Source organism: Pseudochaenichthys georgianus, chromosome 8 (assembly GCF_902827115.2).
Source record: "Pseudochaenichthys georgianus chromosome 8, fPseGeo1.2, whole genome shotgun sequence".
Classification (NCBI taxonomy): domain Eukaryota; kingdom Metazoa; phylum Chordata; class Actinopteri; order Perciformes; family Channichthyidae; genus Pseudochaenichthys; species Pseudochaenichthys georgianus.
In genome coordinates, this window is record NC_047510.2 from 20,514,138 (window position 1) to 20,538,405 (window position 24,268).

Below are 24,268 nucleotides of genomic sequence, written 5' to 3' on the forward strand. Positions count from 1 at the left end.
TCTTTGACCTTACCGTGAGGGGTTTTACTAGCGTGTGAAAAACCAAAAGTAAAATCAAAAGTGACAGAACAGTTTTAAGTCTGGGATGATAAGTGGGATCTTACCTGACAGCCAGAATATCCCGTCCTCCAATCAGCATGGAGAGAAGGATCACTGTATATGAAAAATATTCTCCATTCTCAATTCACCTTTCCATTGTCTGCTTTGATGTAGCCATGCTCCATGAAGGTATCAGTCAGATGTGCTCTGAACTTAATTTCACACACACATTTACTCATGAGTCATCACAGCTTCTCAGCTTGTATAGCCGATACTTCAGAGACACTTCCAACTAGGCTTCAATTGCTTCCTTCCTTCCTCTGCTGGAGGAATCAACGAATAGTGGCAGGAAATGGCGAAGGCAGTCAAGGAATTCCTTTGTTAACGTTGCTGAATGAGTAGCACTTCAACTGTATTATGTTCTGATTCACGGAGACACATTGATTATAAAAGAAGTGGCAAGAAAAGAAAGACGTTCAGGATTTCTTTTATTGAAAAATATAGGTTATTTTCGACAACACAGAAGAAACAGGTAACAAACAAAGGAAGGCATAATACATATTACACAGAGGGCAACACAGACAACGCCCCATTCGCACAACCCTAGAAATGACCTGAATATATTATGTAGTGTTTGAGTGATTGGCAATATAAATATCCAGTTATACAAATTATTTATTTTACTCGTTCCCCTTCATGATTCGACACAACCAGGAACGCATCTTTATTTTTTCAATCTATGAGCTCTGCCTTCCACTTAAATGTCCACAGTGATTACCCACATAGAGAAGGAAAGACAGACACATTTGACAGGCTCTCCCAAAAGTGGGCTTCACAAGTAAAATTATGTTTGGCTAGAAAATTGGAATTTGGCACATCTGTCAGTTTCAGTTAAGGCAGTGAAATCAATCAGTGCAACTGAGCCTCGATACTTCTGGCCGTGGCTTTTAATGATGCAAGAGATACAGTCAAGCTGCAATGACTATGCAACTTGCATAAAAATAGAGTTTTGTTATGCCCTTGCATCTATTGCTAGCTGTGTCTTTCCTTTTCATCCACATATAAACGTAAATAACAAAGCACTTTTTCAAAGATAAAACAAACACCAAATACTAGTAGTGTCTGGTTAAATTGTGCCTGATGCACTGATTTTAAACAAACCTTAAATCCATCACCATTAGTGGAAACAGTAAGGCAGCCGCTGAACTAATCAAGATCATTTACACAATTCAGTTGAACCACTGTAGCTGCATGGACGCATGAAATCAAGGAAGGAAGTGGTTACCAAACTCTTTTCAGTTTCAACTTGAAAGGAAACATTAGTCAGAAGGAGGAAGCTAATTTGTGTCAGTTATCAGAAAACTATAAATTCATAATTATGATGTCTTCAGGATAGAATCTGCTCAGTGGACAGGGACAACAAAGTGTACAATCCCTCTTCACACCTTTGGCTTCCTGTAGTAACACAATTTTTTATAGTTAATACAGGCCAATGTATCTAAATTCATTTATAACCCTGCTTTTCTTTAATTACACAGAGGCTAAGCATGTGAATAAAAAACAGAAGATCATTTGGGGTCTGGGCTTTGTGGTCCAGCTTCACAGCAGCCTTTGAGCAGTGTCACAAGGACCCCGAGTTACATAAGGGAAAACAGCTCTGACAGATCTATGGCACTTTACTATCATATTTTCAGATGAAAGGGGCTCAAGGCAGGGCTTCACACTCCAGTGACAAACACAGCCCCCTTTATTGTGACAAGATCACCAGCAGTAATCCTGTGGTGAGAGAGTTCAGCTCAGGCCTCATGATGTCCCACAGTCAGTGAGAGAAAACACAACAACATGAAGAAGAAGAAGAGCGACAAACCACATTTGAAAAGCACATGAGAGGGAAGAGACAGAAGGCATGAGCTGAGCTGTAGTTATGGAAAGTGTTTTCCCCAAAAGTTTCTTTCCAACTCCTTTCACTCCCTGCTTACTTCTGGAATGTTCCATATTCAGAGTGGCTGTTCTTCCATGTCAGTTCCCTCAGTGTTCAAAAGGTAGAGACGGATTGACAGCGGAGGGTAAGGCACTCTGACAGGTGGGCTCTTTCAAAAGGAGCAGTCACTCTCTCCTTGCGGACCTACAAAGTAATAGTTCTCCCTCTTTTTCACAGTCCCATTCCCACAGTACCCTTCAGAATAAGTGTCTTATTTCTGTTCAAGTGCAAATCCACACCGTCAAAGGACTTGCTAGTTTCACATAAACCTCTTCCAGAGCCGTGTCCTTAATTTTTTTTCCAGTGGACTTCAGTCTCACAAGCGGATCTCATCGTCCTCATCCTCCATGAAAGATGAGAAGTTGCTCTCCTCCTCTGGCGGGGCACTGAAGGTGGCGCTGTCTGTATCTCCGGCGTACGTCTGGCTGTTTGGTTTCTCATCCAGGGCCGCAGAGCCAGAGCTGGACATGGAGCAGCTGTCCAGATGCTGCAAGTGTTTGGGGCGAGTTTCGGGGGTGTACTCGGGGGTGTAGGGACCTCCATGCTCGGGCCCTAGATCTACAGAGCTGGCTGGTTGCAGAGAGGCCTGCTGCTTCATTTCCTCTTCCTCCATCTCCTCCTCTGCTTCCCCATCCTTCTCTCCCACCGCGCTATCTTCCTCCTCACCGTGGATGCCGAGAGGCGGTGAGGCGCGGCCCTCGCTGCTCTTGCCTTCCTCGTAGCCTAGATCGTCATCCTCCTTCTCCATCACCCCGAGGATGTCCCCCAGCATGGAGGGTCCCAGGTCCAGATGGAAAGACATCACCGACTCTGCGTGCTTCATTCCACCGCTGTAGTGGTAGGGGCTCTCTGGTAGCTCAGTCAGCTCCCCGAAGCTTTTCTCTTCCAGCTCAAGAAAGTGAGAAGCTGCAGCTCCGCCCCTCTCGTCCCCGTAATGCTTTATAGGACTCGAGGACAAACTCTTTGCCACCAAACTGTCCCCTCTGTCCTCATCGTTGAGAAAGGGCAGAGACATGGCGTTCTTCACATAAGTGGGTGACCCTCCAGGAGTGTCCAGGATGTCCCTCTGCTGGTCGACCCTGTTTACAGATTGGGAGCGCTTGCTACTCCTGAAGGTGCGAGACAGGAGGCTGGGCCGGGGGGAGCGGGGCAGGGAACTGCTCTCAGGGGGGGGTTCTCCTGAGCGGGTGCTGAGGAACGAGGTGTCTCCGAACGCATCGCCACTGCGGCCCACATGCATGGTGTGGCGGAAGTCTCCCAGCGGGGCACTGATCATCTCCCGGGTCAGGTCCATGCGACGCTTGGTCTGGGAGGTGCCAGACACCAGCTGTTTGAGGATCGGCATGGTGACTGATTAGTTTTGTTTTTGGAGTCAGAAAAAACCTTCCAAGTCTTTGATATAGTCCTTATGAGAGACGTTGGGCTGATAGTTGACTCTCCTCAATTGCAGTCAGCGTGGGAACCTGAAAGATTAGAATATAATTAATTAAATGTGTTAATTGTATCAAAATAAACATGTCCTTAAATTCTAAACAAAAAAAAATACATTTGAAGTAAACACATCTGCCAAAATGTTATGCACAATTAAAAAAGGGGGACATGCTGTTCAGTAGCACCTCCATGACAAACATATTTACGAATATCAAGAAGAAACATATTAAAAAAATATATATGGGTTACCTTACATGTATAATAATAAAAAATCATCAACATAACATTGTATAGAATATTCACACTAAGCGTTTTAATCCCATCAAGTAAATATAAACATTTCTAAGAATCTCATGTTCCACTAATTACAAGAGCTGAAGCTACCAATTATGCAAGTCCATAATGATAAGCAGCACTCTTCCAACATCTCTGTGAGGTGACCTCTGAAATGCACTCGGAACAAGACATCAGGAGCACCACAGGATTCGGCTTTGACTGCATTATAATTGAGAGCAAAACACCAACCACAGACCAAGATGGATCAGAGAAGGATAGCGGGGGGCTGCCAGGGATTTCTCTGGTGCGAAGCTCAACTTTGGCAATAAAAGTATGACTAAAAGCTAATCTTGCATTCACAGATAAAGTAAATTATACAATAAGAAATATACCCCTCACAATCGAATATGTTATTCAACATTCGCCATTGTTTGACAAAAGGAAGATGAAATTGTGATCAGAGACATGAGTCCCTAGCCATTTTCTTCTTCCAAGACAATGGTGTATAAGCCTATGAAGCTAGCTTACTGACAGCTGATAGAAACCGTGTCCCTGCATTATTGAAACATGCATCGGAGACAGAGAAGCCTCGCCGCAGGCTGACAGCAGTCTGCCGTTTCTGCAGGTGCTGCACTGGAGGACAGGAGCAGGAAGTCTAATTAGCTAAAAATCCCCAGCTCATAAAACACACATACAAAGAGCACTGTCATGGTGGTCTGCACAAATGAAGTGCAAGCCGTTTCTACTGACAGACATCGGACACAGATGCATATGATTTGTGAGTGGAAAGTCTCTATGGTTACCGCAAGCAGGCCTGAAGAAAGCGCTTACCTTGCTATCGGTTTGCCCACCCTGACGCAAGAATATCATGAAAAGTCAGCACCTTAACCTTGGCTTTGGATTTCTCACAGACAAGCTTTCAAAATATATTTAAGTCAAGAGTTGTTTTTGGTAGTAGAGCCGTTGGGAGATTTAGGATGTTTAATGTGACAGGCTTTTAAGTGCGCCGACCTCATTCTTCAGTCTCCACCCCCCACCCAACCCCTGTCTTTGCCAGCTGAGCGTACTCTTCTTCCTGTTAATGCCCTCACCTGCTTTGGTTTCCATGGAAACACCCTCCTGCAAGCAGAGTGTTTCCTGTCAGGGGCTGCGGAAGGCTTGAGGCTTCATGCAAGCGTGCAACACATGGCCTCCTTCTGTGTCAACCCAGAGCTTGTACAATACACCCTTTGAATGGGATGTCTGCTATGTTTTCACTTATTCATCCATGTTGTATATATATTTGTATAAGTGAAAATGGGAATTCATACAAATATATAAACGTTAGACTACATTGGGCAAGGAAATAAATGTATCTATAGTTAGAGAAACATATACATTTGCGATAACAGCGTTTTTGACTCGCCATGTGACAACTTTCCATGAACTCAAACGGTTGTGCCAAAACACACAAACAAGATGAAGAAACATGTTTATTATTGAAGCTGCGTTTACGGATTTGTTTTAGGGAAATAATTCACACCCAGCCAACAAACAACCTTTTTTTCTGGCAAGTTAGCTTCTGGGTGGCATACACGGGCAAGCAAAAACAACCAGCAGATGAAACGAAGGATGACGGTGAAAGCCCGACTCCCACTCCTCCACCTCACTCCCCTGGGCCAGGATCAGGCTGGAAAGCTTTAACAGTGCCCAGTGCAGGGACATGGGTGCAGACATGTGTTACAGACCACCAGACAGAATGTTCCTCAGCTAAATCCAAACCAGGCAAAGGCCTTTAGCAGCAGCAGCATTTATCCATAGCTTTGTGCATCTTTGTGAAAGTGTGTGTGCATGCACGTGTGAGCGTACATGTGAACAAGGGCCTGAGAAGGCAGCAGTTAGCGTGGGAACTACGGGGTCACAGCGGGAGGATTGACTTTATAAACAGACTTTCACAACACTGAAGGTCTGGCTGCAGCAGAAGACCCAGTGGAGACAGAGAATGTGGGACAGAAACAGACACATCTGCATCTTTTCACTTTGACAGCAAAACGTTTACACACCCCACACTGACCTACAGACCTTGAGCCCTTTGGATAACAAATGAATCTGAGCAGTCTTGGTGTGTGGATGTGGTATTTCTCAACTTCGGAGTCAAAAGCAGCAGTGCATGCATGTCTACACACTGTGATACACTTGAGCACACTGGGAACGATTCCAAACCATCGCCAATGCTGCCTCACTTCGCTCATCTTTTCACATCTGTTCAAGTAAATGATATTCCAACCCATTTCCCCCAAATGTATTTATGTCATGGGAAATGTAATGTTAGCGCTGTTTATAGATCACATAACTCAATTATCAATATAAATACCTAGCCAGGGTCTAAGGAGGGTTCTAAACTGCGCATATATATATATATATATATATATATATCATACAGTTATAGCTGGTACTTTGTGGGAAGATAAAATACAATCACCCACTTCTTCAGAGGGAAAAGCACAGATATAACGCAAGAAGGAGTTACGCAGAAATGGGTTCTTTTACGGAGCGGGGTGAAAAGAGGCAGCACTAAATCAGACGGCAACCTGGGTTTTGGATCTCAAGGGAAATGCTGCAGTCATTTATAAACACTTCAGAGAAATGCTACATCACAGGAAGTGAAAATACCAAGCTTAAGCCATGACACAAAATCACTTATACCGTCTACATGCATCAATTAAAGTTGTACAACTTAGCTAACAGCACACCTCGTCAGAAGATTGAATTGATATGCGAGACACCAGACTCCTGTTCAACCTGGATACTTTGTGTTTAAGACAAATGTTAGTTTCCTGTCAATTCTCTCACACCCTCACAAGAGATCACTCGCAGACATACACTCCAACACCACTAATGGACCGTTTCCCTAATTGAGTATTGATTCATCTTCTTTGTGTTTAACTTGTTCAGTGTGTATTCTACAGTCTGGGGAGGGGTGCTGCTCCAGCGATGGGGGCTTTGTGTCTGCCTCATTTAAAGTCACTGACCTGGATGGACAACCACATGACCCGAGGGTGAAAAGACATTGGGGGGTTGGAGTGGAGTCCACATGCACCCAAATCGGTTGAAGAGGATCCGTCTCACTAACTTCTTAAACTGCTCTGCTTGTAAAACACTGATGGCCTTAGCATTTGTAAATGCCCCATTTGTTCATTAAACTCTCGTTCATTTCCATATAAGAGCAACACAAGCAAGAGTTACTGTTCAGTAATCGGCGAGCACACATACGCACACACATGTTCCAGTAATTAAGTTGACAAATGGCCTGTAGAAGATCTCTGCCATGCAACTCAGTTAGTGCGGCTGAATGTCTCATTTAGAAAAGGAGCAGCCCAAGGACAAAGGAAATCACATTATCTCTGAATCAGACAGACCGGGAACAAGAGACATAAAGCTGATGCTGCCCTCCGAGGTAAATAAAGCAATGAGAGTAAACATTACAAATAAAGCTGTATTGCTTGCATAAAAGCCAGATTTAGCAGTTGCTTAAACGGTGCACTTTAGGGAATTCTAGATGGCATACCATTTGCTTGCTATGTTTTGATTCATATCAAGTCGTTGACCTATAGGCTATCTGAAAAGTGGCATCGTGCCCCGCCAACACATTTCCCTGGCTCTCTCCACCATGGACTTCCAACACAGCAAGCCAGCCAAGGGCTCCGTGGTCTAAAGAGCAAGGCAAGTCTAATTCAGAGCACCCTTAGCCTGCGAGTGTTGGCTTTGGGTTTTTTGTGGTCAAATATTTTATACCAATCTTAATCCAGTTTCAAAATAAATTGATAAAATAAAAATATTTACAAAATTTGAAAGCAAAAATATCAATTTTTTTCCAGTTTGTATGAGAGGATAATTAATTATAAAACTGAATATTTGGGGAATCTTTTTTTTTTATCCAACAAAATAAGACATTTGAAGCCACCACAGAAGGCTCTGGAAAGAAGTTAATTATTTAAAAAAAAAAACTCATAAATGAATTGACTCGATAACTGACAGAGACATAAATAATGAATTTAAGTTTTAGTTGCAGCCCTGGATAGAAATATAATCAAATAATGAAGGAGAGATTCATCCTTAATTATAAGAAGATTAAATAAACACCAATATATTACTTGCAGATCGAATGAAGAAGCCCATGGGTGTATTTCTCAAACACAGACGGCAAAAAGCTCACATCTCAGTGTTTTTGCCCTCCCTAATAATACCAGGCAAGCTAGTGTGAAGCGGTCTGACATGCTAATGGCACACATCACCCAGCAGGAGACTCTGCTTTGCACAACAGATCAAAGCACAACAGATTTTTAGAGCTTCCCTGCTAATAAAAGTGGCCCCTAGGATTTTTGAATTGGCATTCATATCAATGAGAACTACATCTGTTGCTATCCTTAGATCAGTGAGTAAAGCATTTGAGGTAAGCAACTTGAGCTAGAAGATCAAACTCATATATACTCAGCAGTGTTTAAAAATAGAATTCTGAATATGGCCGATAAATGTACAACTAAACAGTTTTATATTAGCCGTGTTGGATCTGAAGCTAAATGATTAATAGGTCAACTATACAATTCTGTCTTTAAGAGCAGGTCAGAAGAGTTAAGAAAGAAAGAAAGAAAGAAGAAAAGTGACGTATGATGACACTTTCAAAAGAGCCCACAACTGATGAAAGGGTTCCTGGCAATGATCAAATGTCTGCTAGCTGTCCTGAGAAACTGAAGAGGAGAGGACTCGTCTCTTTTACAGTTTCAGCTGACACAGCCTCCAGACAAAACACTCCATCTCTTTCTGTCCATCCTTGGCTTTGGTGAAACTGACAGCTTTTATTACAGACACAAAGAGCGGGTGACAGACAAGAATGCCATACTCAATATCAGTGCCTTGACGAATGTAAAGTGTTCTGTTGTGGTGTAAAGAAAACTGCTACACATAATTTTCCTAAATCTACAATGCCTTTTTCTACACAAACACTATCGTCCATTCCCTGTGTGCTATCGTCTCTGATCAGAACTAAAGTCCCAAACATGGGACTGAAATGGCAGCCAGCATGGCTTGACATCAACGTCATCTGTGTACTGGGCATGGCATCTGAATACAAGTGGAGGCTCCAATCCAGAAGTTAATATCTCAACATAATCAGAGAGAATGAGCAGAGAGGAAGTTGACAAGAAAATAAACACTTAATATTATTATTAGTTTAGAGGAGGTTATGTTTCAGTTTGGTTTTCTTAGTCTGTTTGTCAGTAGGATGAAAAAAGCATTTAATCTGAATCTGGGTTTATGCATTATATTTTGTTTATTGGACGGCCCAGCAGGCAGCGTTGTTGTCCACCAATGGAACATCAGTGGTTTGACCCCTTGACCCCTTGACATGAGAGTGCTTGAAGATGGTAATCTTTCCTGATAATGAGCAAGTGGCACCTAGTACAAATGTGTGTGAATAGGTGAATTCTGCCTTTAGTTGTAAAAGCGCTTTGTAGTGGTCGGATAGACTACAAAAGCGTTTCATGTAAATGTAGTGAATTTACTATTTATGGGAACGGCCTTGGCTGTATCTATGCTCTCTGAGTGCCCTTCTAGTTTTTAATGTATTTGGTAATAACACATGGCTAAAAACCTTCCTAGCTTTATTATTCTCACCCAGCTGAGCCTGTAAGGTTAACATCTTGTTCCAGGTCATTAGTAATTGCCCGCCGTCACTACAAAACACGTCGGAGCACTTTTAAAATGGGTATTCACAGAATTGCACCAATCTGACAAAATTACCACTAAGATAAGTGGCTTAACACCACTAACCTCGACACAGCAGCATGCTTTTCAAAAGTACAGATTAGACCGGTACAACACAGCTTAATATGATAGAAAAATGTGTTAGCATGGGGTACGTCCACAGGAAGGAAAGGGAGAAAATGAGGCGGCAAACCCTCCGATCTCTCCGGAAATCTACTCAGCCTGCCCTTCCTGGCCACTCATAGCGTAAACAAGGCCTCCATGTCCTCCATCATACAGTATTACTGACGGGCTAACCAAACAAACACAGCTCATATCTCCATTAACACACCATTGTAATAACCTTCAGTGCTGTGGGCGAGTGCTGGGAATGTGTATGCATCATATCATGGAGCGCCTCAACTTTATTGACTTGACGCTGAACACACCGGAACTTAACTCTACAGCAGATATTGAAGCCGAGTCACAGATGATGACAGATTCGACCTCAGGCCCAGGTGTCCCTATCGTCACCCAGGACAGACTGTCACCGACCAACCAGGTGTCTCTTAAGAGCTGCAGAGAAGTAGTGAGGTTACAATTTGAAACGCTCGAGTGGAAACCTGTGCTTCTCTATGGAAAGAATGCAGAGCATCTTGCTTTAAAGTGCTATAACTATAGGTGTCACACAACAGAAAAGCAACAAAATGCACATACTGAAAGTGCGCCAAAGAAGCTGCTAACAAAAAGTGGAGGGCTCTTAGGTGTTTGTTTTTTAAGTTCAAGTTTCCACTTGACTTTTGCATTGTGGCTGTCTCGGAGTGGATAATAAGTGTACTGTGAAGTGGATACCTCTCAAGGTTTAATATAAAATTATTGGATTAACACAAATCAAAAGCAGTTCAGGTAGTGACAATAATCATCATTACATTTTGTGCAGTGACATTGTCTACCGCTATGCCAATATAAACTACATCCAACAACAATGAAACAGGATGGCAGAGAAGAATAAACATTTCCTCCGGGTCACAGTACCAACTGCAGCCAAGCAAACAAAGCAAAGCATGCTGGAACAGACCAGAAAACAATGGCACTAAACAAAAGACACAGGAACAAACGCAGCATTCAGACACTGAAATATGAGACGCCCATAGAATTTGATGTTTGAATACTAGGTTATAAAAAGGTAGGTGGCCGCAAACTAATGAACTGTTGCTTTTTGTCACAAGTCACACCATAAATGATGTATTGCGAGACTGTACATTTTCAACAACTGGTACATTTCCCACTAAGGATTTTCTGTAACATTTGCAGGCAGGTAGTAACTAAGAGAAAAGACAACCACCCAACATGATACACATCCTTCAAAAGCAACCGTCATGCCCTCTATAATAATCCTGTGGTTTACTATCACCATCCTCAGAGGCATTCCAGGGAAGAAAAAAAACAGTTTATATTGGCATTTCCTGGAATGTGAAGGGGCTGGACAGGACACACACATTGCCACAAATGAGCACACAAACTACGACGACATGTTCAAACATGGGTGCTGGACCATACACTCAGTGGCCACAAATAACACACTGAAGTTGCACTTCAGACCCACCGCAAGAGGATTTTGAGACAGTGATTATCTCAAAAAACAAGTTAGTAAACTGAATCCTGAGCCGATTGTGTTCTGGGCTGTAAGCCAGCAAAAGCCGTCGACACTGTGCTGTGGCCAATACCAGAGTTGTTGGCACCGTGTCCAACACCACACAGAGGAAGGATAACTTTCACCTTCGGGCACTAAACACATGTCTCCTGCAGGCAATTAGACACTTTGTAATTTAAGGAACAGAGGAAAGTTGTTGGAGCAGAACCTGTGCAGGCTGGCTGAGAAATGTGTCGCCTGTTCTGAAAAGGCATTTCAAAAGCACTTGGATCTGGGTAAAGCTAAACCTGCTGCTAACCCTGCTGCTAACCCTGTGACACATCAATCTAGCTGAGGAGGTTGGGTTGTTGCTGTGTCATCAACCTGAATCCATCATCGTCCAGGCAGAAATATTTGACATCTCACGAAAGCCCTCTGCATGTTTGGGATTAGACGGTTCAGTCACATTAACCCGTGAAAACAAAGAAAGCCACCCAGATGGCCTCACAAGAAGAGACATTCAGATAACATTATCTACTCAAACAATTGCTGAGTGAGGAGCTCTTGTATGTCGGTCAAGGCCTACAGACCTGAGGCCTATCACCTTATTATCCAGTCAATGTGCTCAAAAGATGCCATCCTGAAAACCCTGCTAAGCAAAGTGAAAGGCCCTGCCAACTAAAACAGGCTTTGGGTTATGTGTGTAATGAACTGGACAAACAGGACAGGCGTGCACTGCCTGACATGCCAAAGTGTGCAGTGGGACATTTTGTTTTTAGTCACCTGATCAAGTAAACTAACAACAAACATGAAGGCCAAATAAACTCATTCTCAGTTTACAAAAAACATATGTTTACAAGTAGTGTCAGTATTGGGAAGAAGACACGTTTAATACACTTAATATGAACTGAAAAGCAAAGTGTCACCAAATATATTTATGGCCTAGTTTCGAGTATTTAGAGGCTCACTTCTGTCTATATGAGGCCTTTGAGAGCGTTCTAGCTTAGTGAATTGTGAAAAGCTAACGTAAGAAACCAATGCTTTAATTAGCATTCTCAGGTAAGCTAATTTTATGGACATATTAATGTTACTGTTGAGGGGGTTTCAGACACAAAGGCCACGGTAGACTCTACCCACAAATAACTGCTACATGGCTAGAAATAAGTCTTCTTAAGTGTCCATTTGACAGCCCTCTTGCATTTATCAGTCTAGCCATTCACTCACATTACAATAAAGCTGTGATTCGGGGTGGGTCAATGGCAGGAGAACAATAAGTAGCTGACCACAAAAGCATCAGCTGCCTCGCGCACCGTGCGCTCTACTGAACCGATAAATAAAGCAGCGCTGTTAAATACATATTTTAGCTGTATAAACAAATACAAAGGTGCATTTTATGTGGTTAGTGAAAGTACAAACATAAAAGCGCATGCACTTACCGAGCATCCCCATTCATAAAGCCGGGTGCTGCTTCACTTTCAGGCCCCCAGCAGGTTGACAAAGGGGTTCAGCAACCGAAAGCAAACGTAAACCGCTCGGATCAAACTGGAGAAATCCACGGAACTGATCGACAGAAAGATCTATTTATTTTTTATTTTTAGAAACGTTACTGATGCACTCACTGCATCCTCAGAAGCGATGCTGCTGCTGCTGCTCTGAAGCCAATAACTCAGCACAATGCCTGCATCCTGCCTCGGTAGTGTGTTTGAACACGCCCTCTTTACAGGCTCCTTAAAGACACAGGCTGCCAGCATGGGGCCACAAGACAGCCTGTCTAATTTCCTCCCCCCTTAAAGGTGGGGTCGGTGTCATGAACACTAATGGCACATTATTATTATTAAACAGAAACCTGAGAAATACATCAGAATTAACTGTAATACAACCAATCGTGCTTTTAAATGGGCTCATATATTTTAAAATGCTAGAAACCATTTATGTAGAATGTATTGGTCTCAACCCACCTTTGACATCAGTCCAGAACATATTAATATTGTCAAGACTGTATGTATAATGCAATTAGCAGTATAACCCATAACACTTTTTTCTTTGTGGTATTAGAAGTGGCATGGCTGATGATAAAAAGCTGTGTGAGAGGCCTAAACCTTTGTGAAAAACCTAGACATACTGTATCAAAGGAAGTTGAATAAAATAAAATCCTCTTGCATCCTAAAATAAAGGTTCTAGAAGGTGCATACAGGGAGACACCTAGCTAATTGTACATGATGAACAGCATACACAAGCTAACACGGCTAAAATGTGGGACACAGAATCACTCTTTGTGCTGAGAATGACGCAAAATTAGAGACACCCACAGTTAGTAAAGGCAAATGGAGTTGTTGTATATGGCGATTAAATACAGATCTCAGATTTGAATCACTTGTTATGCAAACTATTTAGACATTGACGATAGATGTTAAAAAGTGCTGATTTATTTCTCACATACTGCAATCACTGAAGGCTGTTTTGAGTGATTGACCCATTTGTTTGACCTATAGTGTATTCCAGGTTGATCAGCTGCTCTCCGTCAGTGACCGCTAATTTGTATTTTTGCAATGGTAATGACTGGGAAGCAGCCGAGGAACACCCCAAGGATGTGCATACTCACCCTGAGCTCAAGAGAAAGGAATGTGTGCATGGTTGATAATTATCTAAGGGCAAAAGTCACACTTCTCCCATACACAGTTAGAAGGACTATATATTTTTTCTTCTAGTTTTACATAACAGTTCATGCTGTTCCCGAAAATATCTGCATGTAGAGTGTCAATAACCCACATTCAAAAGTTATTTCCTGCCTTTGGCTAAGTTCCCAGTGTGGTCTGTCCCACCAGCTGATGGGAGAACCGGACTCTTTAGGATGAGAGACTGCAATGGCCTTTTGTCCATGACAAGCTGCATTCAACTATTAGTTGACATAGCCACGACATAAAATGAATCACTTTAACTACTTTTTTGGCTGACATCCACTCAAATGATCATTAAACATTTATTTTATTTAATATGTTTCCCCATAAGAGGGCTCTGTCACTCGATCTCCAAATCTGGTTATTGAATCTGGCAAGAAAGGTAATCAGAAAAAAACAAAAGCCTACTTTTACTGCACATACAGCTGGTCTATATATGTATATATACAGTATATTATACAGTATATATATATATATATATATTCCCCCCCCCCCCAAAGCCTTGATACTGCTGTTATGGGTGAACACATTCATTTAGCACATGATCATTTATTTCTTCAATGCAAGAAAGTTGGAAATAAACACAGCATGGAAGGAATCTGAACTTCTGCAGAGGAAAAATCAAGTCTGCATGCAGGTGTTGCTGCATGAGCAATACGGCTACAGTTTTCTTTTGTTGCAGCTTTGTGTATTGCACTGTACGCTTTGACAGCTCGGTTCAGGAGAGGGTGTTTGCAATGGAGTAACAGCCGTTGCCTCATCCATTGATACGTATGTGTCTGATGCTGATGTTTAGTCTTTCCGAAAGTCTTTTCAAAGTTGAGGGACTTTGGACATTCAGGGTAATCTTTAGCTGTCTGGCCTATTGATGTTTACGTTCCTCCCAGATTGTACATGCCCTTTTAACTTTCCAGGACTATCAGTTTGGCAATCATTTCCAAAGCCAGCAGTCTGTGGATGTGGTCTGGCTGTTGATGCCAGAGGATTAGACAAGGAGCTGCTTGATTGAACAATTTCTTTCTGCAGTGTAGGGGATCCATCGTCTATCTTTTTAGTTTTGTTATTTCACAGCAGAGAGTGTAAAATGCTGCAGCGTTAAGACTATAAAGCATATCAGAGAGCAAAGACCAAGTCCTTTAACCTTTTTGCATTGTAACCCCGCCCATGACATTTTGGGTGGCGGTGGCAATTTATTATGGACAAATACCATGGCAAAGGTCCAGAGACGGCTGGTTAGTTAAACATGAACATCACAATTCTGCCAGTGCCTTGAAGAGGGCAGTGGGGACACCTATTGTCAACCCATGCTCACAAAATGGATTACGATGCATGATCTCCATTTCATTTACTGTCCCGACTTTCGTGAAGAAGCCTATACTGACTGCATACTAAGCGATATGTGACTTGTGCATGTAATGCCATAATATCAGAGCACTTCTTAAACTTTTTAGAAGCTATGACATCCCATTTCTTTTCCCATCATACATCATGATTTTGTCCTCATTTTGAAAACAGCAGTCAGGCTGAGTTAGCTGTGTCGCAATTGTGCTCTGATTAACTCCAACAAGCGTCGTCAGAATGAGGACGCACTGTGTAAATCGCTCCCATGAGGAGATACTGAACTGAAATGTAAAAATGTAACAGATTTGTTGATGTGACGCCTTGTCTGTGCATCTTTGTGTATGAACAGAAGATTATTCTGTGTGCCTCTTCACAGTGAATTGAGTAGCATTGAGTGTGAATAATTACCATCATTTAAAGTTACAAAACAGAATTATTCAAACTGGTACAAAGCAATGTTATATTTAGTTTTTAAAACTGAGCTTTAGTTTTATTGAAGAAACAAGTTGGGCTATAAAAAATACACGAGTTCCTGATTTCTTGCTGGGGAATACGTCTGAGAAAACCTAAGATTTACATCATTGTGATGCCACTCAATAATACAGAAGTTAAGCAATTTGCATACATTTTCCATACACTTTTGCACATTTAACAATCTAGTAATGGGATTTATGTTGTCATTCTTTGGCTCTTTTTTTTCGGTGAGGGTAAATAAAAAAATTCCCAACGCTATCAAACTGTATCCTTGACTTGACTTTCTATTTTCCCTTAAAACCCTCTGGTTAGGGAACCCTCTCCCTTAAAACCCTCTGTTCCAGCGTCCTTTGCTTTGCTTAAGATCAATGTTTTCCAGCCTGAAATAAGGAGATTACCCAGGCGCACACTCCAACCCTCCCCCAGCTTTTCAGCATGCTTGCACCGGATCAGGTTCTTCTTCAAATTCTTCCCTGTAAATCGTGCTCTTATGCATCCTAATTATGTCTCTGTTGTGGCTGAGAGAATCAGGTCATTTCAGCTCTGTAGGATCATGTGTCATCTTTAATCACTTTGACTTCCAGACCATGCAAACAGCTCTTAAATAGTTGTCAGCAGCAATGTCAGAAGTCACCTGCCTTATTTACCAGTACATATTATTCTCTATAACATGGCATTACATTATCAAATATTCAGATGAGCCATAAAGAAAAAGCCGTTACAAAATAGAATAATTTATTTAGAACTATCATGAATAGGTCCATAATGTCCCTTCATGATGCATACAGTGATGTTCACATTGGATATTTGACAGATGGTGTTTTGGAGCGACTTTCTAACTTTATACACTAAGGGTCCACCTCCGGCACAGCAATGTCCCATTCAACTTTTGTAAACCACCATATTCAAAAGAGTTGTAGAAAACATCCCATCATAACATATGTATACAGTCAGCATAAAACACATTTTCAGTCATCATAGTAATGGCATATTACACTGTAACATGTTGAGGACACATTATTTCACACCAGGATCCTTTGTGATACATTTCATGTACAATAGTTGCTGTCAATTATTAAATAAAGTTTCTTAAATAAACCAATATATCCTAAAGCTGCCCTCTTCTCCAGCCTTATTAACAAATACATCATTTCAGCTTTTTTACTTTGAATGTTTACTGTCTGTAAGTTTCATGTTGTCTTATTTTTTGTCATTTTGTCAAGAAAACACGTTAAAACAAAATCAGTGTTTTCAGTTTGGTCACAGTTCCATATGTGTCAGTAATCTGATGGTTATTCTTGCACTTCTATACCAAAATGTTTCATGGTGATACAATCTTTTGAACCAACAAGATTTGTGCTTTTGGTCCTCAGACATATTCTTTGATAACTTAAAAACAATCTGATGCACATTAAGAATGTTGTCTTAGCTTGTATATCTAATGACAAGAGTACTGGAACACAATCAACACATTCCCCAGACTACTATAAAGGTGCCACGATGCTTTAATGTGATTCATAACATTGTCACTAGTGGTGTTCGGAAAATGTTTAGCTTGAAGCTGAATGATATAAATATCTGGTAAACAATATAAGACATGTACACATAATAAACACATAATGCAGTTCCAACAATGATCAGGCAGTGAGGGTCAGAGGGCCACAGTGACCGCTAGTGCTTCTCTCCAAAGTCAGAGTCCATTTCTCACTATCAGCTCATTCTTTGTCCAAACATGATAATACTCCATCAGAGTCGGTGTTTCCACTGACCAGTCTCAGCAAACAAAGTGATCCATATTCTATATGGTGCTAAGGTGGTTCTTTTTCTATAAAGCTCTCATATTAAACATTAATACAGTGTTTTTAAAACAAGGTTTTTACTTTTTTCAGAACCTCGGGTTCTGTTCTCCCTTGTTTACATGGTTGACCCTTCACATGAATGTACTTAAGCAAGGCATAAACACTTTCAAATGATTGTCTTTCATAAAATACATATCACATGGACTTACCAATCACACGCGCTACACACAATCATACACACACTCTTCACAGAGGAGAAAACGCTATTCAAGATGCCTGCAATGCGTAATATTGAGCAACAACTCTGCCAAATAGACAGAAAAAAGAGAGAAAAAGAGCAAAATACAAACAAACCAACAACAACAAAATCAAAGACTCGTCCTCAAGGTCTTGTTGTTATTGGAGTGAGAGCTGTGTGTCAAACAAAAGAGGAGAAGCCCGCGGTAGGTGGCTGAGCGGCACAGCCCAGGCTGCTGGGGGGCCGGTAGAGGGTGCTGTGCTGGCTGGGGGGGTCGGAGGACAGCAGGGAGGGGGTGGGAGTCCGGCTACCATTAGACCTGAACAGAGTGCCCTGGCCCTGGCACTGGGGCTGTGGGGAGGGGGCGCTCGGGGGGAGGAGAGGTGGCAGCGGGGGCACGGGGGGTGGATGCTGTCGTGACTCATGCTCGACGAGGGGCTCGGGCTGGGAGTAGCCGTATGCTGGCGGACGAGAGACGCCCTTCGGCTGTCGTCGCCATGAGTTGTAGTAGGTGGGGTCGCTGATGTAGTGGTTGACAAAAGAGTGGGTCTTCTGCCGGCTTTGATCCATCTCATATTCGCTGTCACTGCCCTGTGAGCCAATCAGAGAAAACAGTATAAGACTGAAATTATTAAACTGTTTGCTCCGTTTACTACAAACACAGCTACATTTATATGCTCTCAAATCAAAGCTAATTCTAATACAGCAGCCAAACTCTCAGACTGCACACTACTGGGCCATGACAGAGCACAATATATCTACTGAGAGACAACTGGAAATCTATCAATGCATGTGTAACCCTAATGATCACCCACACCCCTGAGGAGCACAGAAGTGATAAGCGTACACAAGAGTGTCCTGGAATTGGACAGAGACAATGTTTACAGTGTTGTTAGTTACAAACTGTTTGTGTGGGAGAATTCTGTCACTGTTGCAGCACACTGACCTTGCAGAGAACACAAATGGTTAAACAGAAAAAAGAGCAACTTAATCTCACAGCAAACTTGTCAGACTTGGTAAATGTGTGTGCCTGACAAGTGCCTGCCCATCTACTGCTCGAGTGAGATACTGCAGCTTAACAGATGTTAAAGCACCATTTATTTGCACAAGTGGCAGGTAAACAGCGGGAGGCTTTGTGCAGGAAAAGAATAACAGTAGTTTGTGTCTCCCAGGAGAGCAGTGTTTGTTCAAACCGGGGTGAACAATGTTTTGACTGTGCAGGTACCAGATAAATTGGCTAGGGAGACACAGGGGTGTGGGCCGACAGATGTTCACAATCTGCTGCTATCGGCTTCTCTGGCTTAGCATCATCACTTCTAACCCCCCCCCCCCCCTGTCCTTTCACTGGACCTCCCTATTTCAACACACACACAAACACACTGAGCTTTTCGGATCATCACATGATAAGCTGAGAGCCAGAAGCCCAGATTAATACAGCATTTCCTGTTAGGGAAATTAATTAGTTGTGACGAGATGTCAAGACACATGAGAATTGGGCTTGTACTTCCTTCCCATGGCAGAAATAAGTATTAAAAGGCAGATCCAAATATCTCAGCCATGACTAACGGAGGATATTTAATTTTCGAGGTTATCAACCTGAGGCTAATGTGTTGCTGATGATTTGCAGAAATTATGCCTAATAATTAGTCATCTAGCATCTAGAAAAACAGTGATTATATCAAAAAAGATTGGAGGTTATAACTGAGGCTGCGGCCACACGAGGACGAATTCGGTCGTTTACGTTACTGTTTAGTGTCATATAGACCGTTCGGCCACACGAGGACGACCGAATACGGCACTAAACGACTGAGGAAACGATAACGGGTCCCAAGGTGGATAGAAAGGCATACGCCACTCACTGGGGGGTCAAACGGCTCCGTCTGTACGCCCTATCCGAACATTTTCAGATCACTGATAGTGATTGCGCAATAGCCCCACCTCTTCTGGTCCCCTCCGCTTACCCCGCACCATTGCTGAAGTGTTTCGCCACCAACAACAACAATGGCGGATCGTAGAGTTGCTATCGTGCTCCGGACGATATTGACCATGCTACAGTTGTTTGTGCAACATCTACAGCAATAATGATGAGGCAATAGCCCCGCCTCTCCCCATCTCTGCTGCTCACCCCCGCGTCAAAGTAAACTGCACCCTGAATTCAGATTGTTTATCTTTCTCTCGATATGGACCTAAACGCGAGTGAAGTCTAATCTGACAGGACGGAGACACGCAGCTCTGCTCACCTGCAGCTCCTCCCGCTGCAGCAAAACACACACTTCAAGTCAGATCATCACCCTTAGCTATTTTAATCACCTCTCAAACTCCCTAAACTAGTTATAAATATGTTTATTTTTTACTGTCGGCCGGGTCACTCATTACTGGATCAGCTGCTGCATGAGACAGACACTGACGCTGTCCGAAGAGAGGGAGGAAAAAGAGAGGCTCCGTGTATTTTATTATTATAATATATAGAGTCGTTATTCATTTGTTTTAAAGCTCAATAAATAACAAAGAAGACCTTTGACCGGCACTTTTATAATTTTGTCCGGAAGATTTAAACTTTCATACACGTTGACTGACGAAAAACGCTGCCCGGTTCCCTCGGCCCCCACCGCGGAGAATAAACAGAAGGGCAACCATGACAACCATGCTTCTTCGCTGCTTTTGTGGAGGAAGTTACAGCGCCACGTACAGGCTCCGGCATATGTACTGCAGCTTCTCCAGCGGTTGGAGCTAAACGGAGCGGTCTCGTGTGGACAGACACTATCCGGATAACTGTTGCGTGTGGACGGAAGCTTGTTTGTGATTGCGTTTGCGTTAATCCTATGCGTTTAGCCGTTTTCGTCCTCGTGTGGCCGCAGCCTAAGATGGAACTTGAATGGGACAAAAGTAGCACATTAAATAAGAAAAGTACTTTTTTGAGTTTGGAAAGGTTATGACCCTGGAGGGTTTGGTCACTTCGATTTAAAATTCAAACAGTTGAATTTAACTTTGTCATTTAAAAACATTTCCTATTCCAGACAAGAAGTGGACATGGGCTGTAATCCAGGGTCACAGTGCTTACCTGAGAGTCAGATATCTCAGAGGGCTTCTCGGTCAGACTGCTGCTCTCTGCAGGGATCAGGTCATTGTACTTAGTGCTGACATCCTCATCTGAGTAGTGCAGGCTTCCAGGGCTGGGTCTTGGTGGAGACCTGGACCAATAGAAAGAATGAGACAGAGAGTATCTGTGAGAGACAGAAAGCACAACTGAGAGAGAGAACTGAAGACAAATGTCCCTATGGGAAAGTCAAATGGCTTAACTTAAAACACATGTCATTCATTTAACTGGGATGATTTATGTTAGTCTGCAAAATAGTTTTAAAGAAGCTTCACATCCCCTGGGGAATTCAGTGGGACCAACATGCAGACATTCAGCACAGACTCATTGATTATGAAAATGATATCTTGGTTCAGACCAACACAGAATGGGTTACTTCTGCATTCCTGAAAGCCACTGTTACACAACGCGGGGTGGATATTATAATTGGTTCTATTCTATTCCATTTCCTTCTGGTCGTGGCAAAGTGTCAGAGAGGCATTTGGGCTGAGTTCTGCATGACTTCAGCTCACCACAACCATCATGAGATGCACAAACAGGATCCTTTATGAAAACATATGAGCATCTTCATGAAAGGATTCTTTGTGGTGATTATAGCTGAATTGCTGTACAGTCAGAGATTAAGACCTCTTGCAGAAAAGCTGCATTGCCCTGAGTTTTTTTATGAGGGCAGGTCAAGTAAAGGACTCCTCCTGGTTTCTTTTATCTCCAGTCATTAAGTCCATAAAGTGAAGCAGTAAGAAACATCTGTGCAGGCAATTATTTTTCTTCTTCTGCTGTAATGATTGTTGCTGGTCTGCTGGGATTGAATTGAATGATCAGAGGGCAGACACTGGACCCCTACATCACTGAGCCACATCAGTGGGCTCAGTATATATCTCAGGCTAACACAGCATTAGGGAAAGAGATTGCTCAGTTGGTTTTCTGAAATAGACTGAAGAATTATATAAAGTAGGAATGGCATGAAAGTACACGTTTAAATGATCTGAAATGGAAAGCCGTGTGTGTGGGAGCAGAAAAGACACACTCACTCCACTGTGATGTCAAGTGTTATGTTCCACTGAGCTTCTATTCGTGAAAGGGTAATGAAAACAGCAGACAACCTTGACGACCTCTCAAAAAAAATTAAATATGTTCTGAGATATAAGCGGGAGCTAAATCACTGGGAATGCCAACAACAGGAAGCTTAGGAAGACACAACATGACAACGGCCATGAAAGGGTTGACACAACAGAGACATCTCCTCTGGGTTAAAGAGGATGACATGAGGGGGCGGACTGTGAACAAACAAAAAAAACATCTACTTGGGAGTCAGACGAGTGAGACATCCGGCCATGTGAGTGTAAGGGAGGGGCCATGGATCTTGCCAGTGATCACACTCCAAAATGCTGCAAGTGAGCTATGAATTATTTAGGAGCACTGTATTTCTACCATTGCCTTATCTGTCTAATTCATCCGTCTTTCCCTCATCCTTTCAAATATCCCGCAGGGAGCCCTCCCACTCTTCCTCCTCAGTCCACAGATCATTAGCAGAGAGTACGGTAGCATATTGGAGCTCTTCAAAAGAGATGTAGAAACTCAAGACTCTTTGATCCCCTTCTTGGGCTTGTTGGTCAAGTAAAAAAAAAAGCACAGATTCCCCTGCCTTTAGAGCGCCCCTTCTTGCACATTCCATCATAATGTGAGAAAACCAACATATTTTTCTTTTTTGGCTTTGACAGGAAGCAGACTCTGGACTCCCACATCCCCCAACCCAACACGTGACCATCCACCCAGTCACCAATTATGTGCTACACATTCCCTTTGCCTCAATGCAGCAGAGTTTGTGAAATTCCTCTTATCTAATATTTACCTAAACATTACCAAAGAGACAGCCTGCCAAAGTCCTGCTGTCGGATAGAAGGACATGTTCTCATACCAACGTGTTGTACTTTGTGTTGTGTTCTCACAGCACTGCAAGAGAAACTCTGGGCTGGGGGCCAGAAGAAAATGGACGGCTTTGACCCATAAGGACTCTTTGTCTAAAGCTGTGATGGACAGACAAAGAGCAATGCAGAAGCTCATGAATGCTAATTAGCTGTTATTGTGCTGTCCCCTTATAAATGTGTGCTTCACACAACCACTGAATGTCAACTAGGGGATCAGAAGCCGGCTCAGCAGCTGGGCTCCTTGAGGCGCGGTTTGTTCTTTCTAGACAGGCAGATTATCGTGAGGTAACTCACTATATAACCACAATATCGATTGCTGCCTGTATCACAAATAACACTTATGTAAGACTGCATTGGCAGACAAAACTCCGGCGAAACTTAGCTAACAACATGTGAAAGTTGTGGAACATTGCACGCAGGAAACGGATGCAACCGCTGAGCATCACGGTTCATTTCCAGTGACTGACCGTGTGTAGATGCCGTTCTTGCGGCAAAAGGAGTTCTTCACAGAGAGGCGTCTGTTGTTGAGCTCCAGGGTGGGGAAGCGCCCCTCGTCCAGACGCACCATCTCTCCGTGGGTCAGAGGCAGAGCGGTGCAGTTGGAGTGGTTGCCTGGACAGGGGTATGAGGACGACACTGTGTGGGTTGTGGAGTTAAATGAGTGATTTGTGATCTTCAGTCAAAAATACAATCATTCTTCAAGATTATTTAAGTACAAAATTAAGCCAACTAAACTATTGGTAATGCTTCAACTACTGCACATCGTTTTTACATTGTATTCAACACATCCTCCTCGTTAACATGCACAACACAATTGACTTGTGCCTTTTGACAGTCGGTCAACCCAGTGTCAAGTCATGGCCTCTATTAAAACAAACAGATGAGCTTCATGGCTGAGAAAATTGGGGAGGGGTTTAGGGGTTAAGAAGCCCTCTTTGTGTCCCGCACAAACGTGGTGCTTGTCTGAACTGGTCTCGCCAAGCCCCGTTTACTGACCCTGGTAACCCTGGCCACCATGCTAAATGCTGACTGAGCTTAAACGTCTCTGGTACGAGGCTTTAGGAAGGCTTGACCGGACCCTTCTCTTTCCCCCCCAAATGTCTCGCCTTCCCATCTCTCCCCTCATCATTACGAGCAGCTTCATGCAGCATGTGACCGATTATCCCCGGGTGCCCTCACTGTGATTTGCCAACCATAATGTGAAGTGTTAACAATAAGTCTACTACCTGTATAATTGATTAACCTTCCCAATGTGTTTTTGTGTTTCAACTCTGATAAACAGTTTATAGGAGCAGCAATGTCGCCTGGGGTAATTCAAAATCATGAAAATGGGCTCCTTGATGCAGTGTTGGGAGAGCCTAGTGCTGTAGTTATGTAATTACTCTCAGTCTGACTAATGACCTGAGCATTAGCCCGCTGCCAAGCCATTTATCTCAATATTGATCCTTGTGCAGTTAAACATGAACAATAATGTTTATTCACCTGCCTATGTCAGCTGTTTTACCGGTAACCTTTACTCCCATCTTTCCCCTGTCAGACAAACAATGTTAAGAAAACCTTGGTAATTCATCTAATTGTCTGAGCCTTCAGTCCCATTCTCTATAATAGACTATGGATGTGCAATCGTTAAAA

At 42.7% G+C, this 24,268-nt stretch overlaps 2 protein-coding genes across 10 annotated transcripts in view; both read right to left on the reverse strand.

Annotated features, from left to right (window-relative positions):
* Window positions 1–510: 510 nt before the first annotated feature.
* Window positions 511–12,764, reverse strand: cdc42ep4a (CDC42 effector protein (Rho GTPase binding) 4a). Its single transcript, XM_034089549.1, has 2 exons — window positions 12,518–12,764; window positions 511–3,483 (listed from the first exon to the last, which is right to left on the reverse strand). Exon 2 carries the CDS (start codon window positions 3,363–3,365, stop codon window positions 2,337–2,339), a length of 1,029 nt encoding a protein of 342 aa, XP_033945440.1. The 5' UTR covers window positions 3,366–3,483; window positions 12,518–12,764; the 3' UTR covers window positions 511–2,336.
* A 3,531-nt stretch (window positions 12,765–16,295) lies between these two features.
* Window positions 16,296–24,268, reverse strand: part of sdk2a (sidekick cell adhesion molecule 2a) — an 88,080-nt gene continuing 80,107 nt past the window's right edge. For 3 of the 9 annotated variants that reach the window (XM_034089158.1, XM_034089159.1, XM_034089157.1), the window contains exons 43-45: window positions 23,104–23,272; window positions 20,673–20,835; window positions 16,296–18,202 (exon numbers count right to left, since the gene is read on the reverse strand). In XM_034089158.1, coding sequence (XP_033945049.1) covers window positions 17,792–18,202; window positions 20,673–20,835; window positions 23,104–23,272 — 743 coding nt within the window. In that variant the 3' untranslated portion in view covers window positions 16,296–17,791. Of the gene's footprint in view, window positions 18,234–20,672; window positions 20,836–23,103; window positions 23,273–24,268 lie in introns of all 9 variants that reach the window. The other 6 variants (XM_034089162.1, XM_034089161.1, XM_034089164.1 and 3 more) reach the window with 4 other exon arrangements.

Coding starts and splice junctions, on each gene's coding strand:
- cdc42ep4a (XM_034089549.1), bottom strand. CDS start 3,365: ATGCCGATCCTCAAACAGCTGGTGTCTGGCACCTCCCAGACCAAGCGT.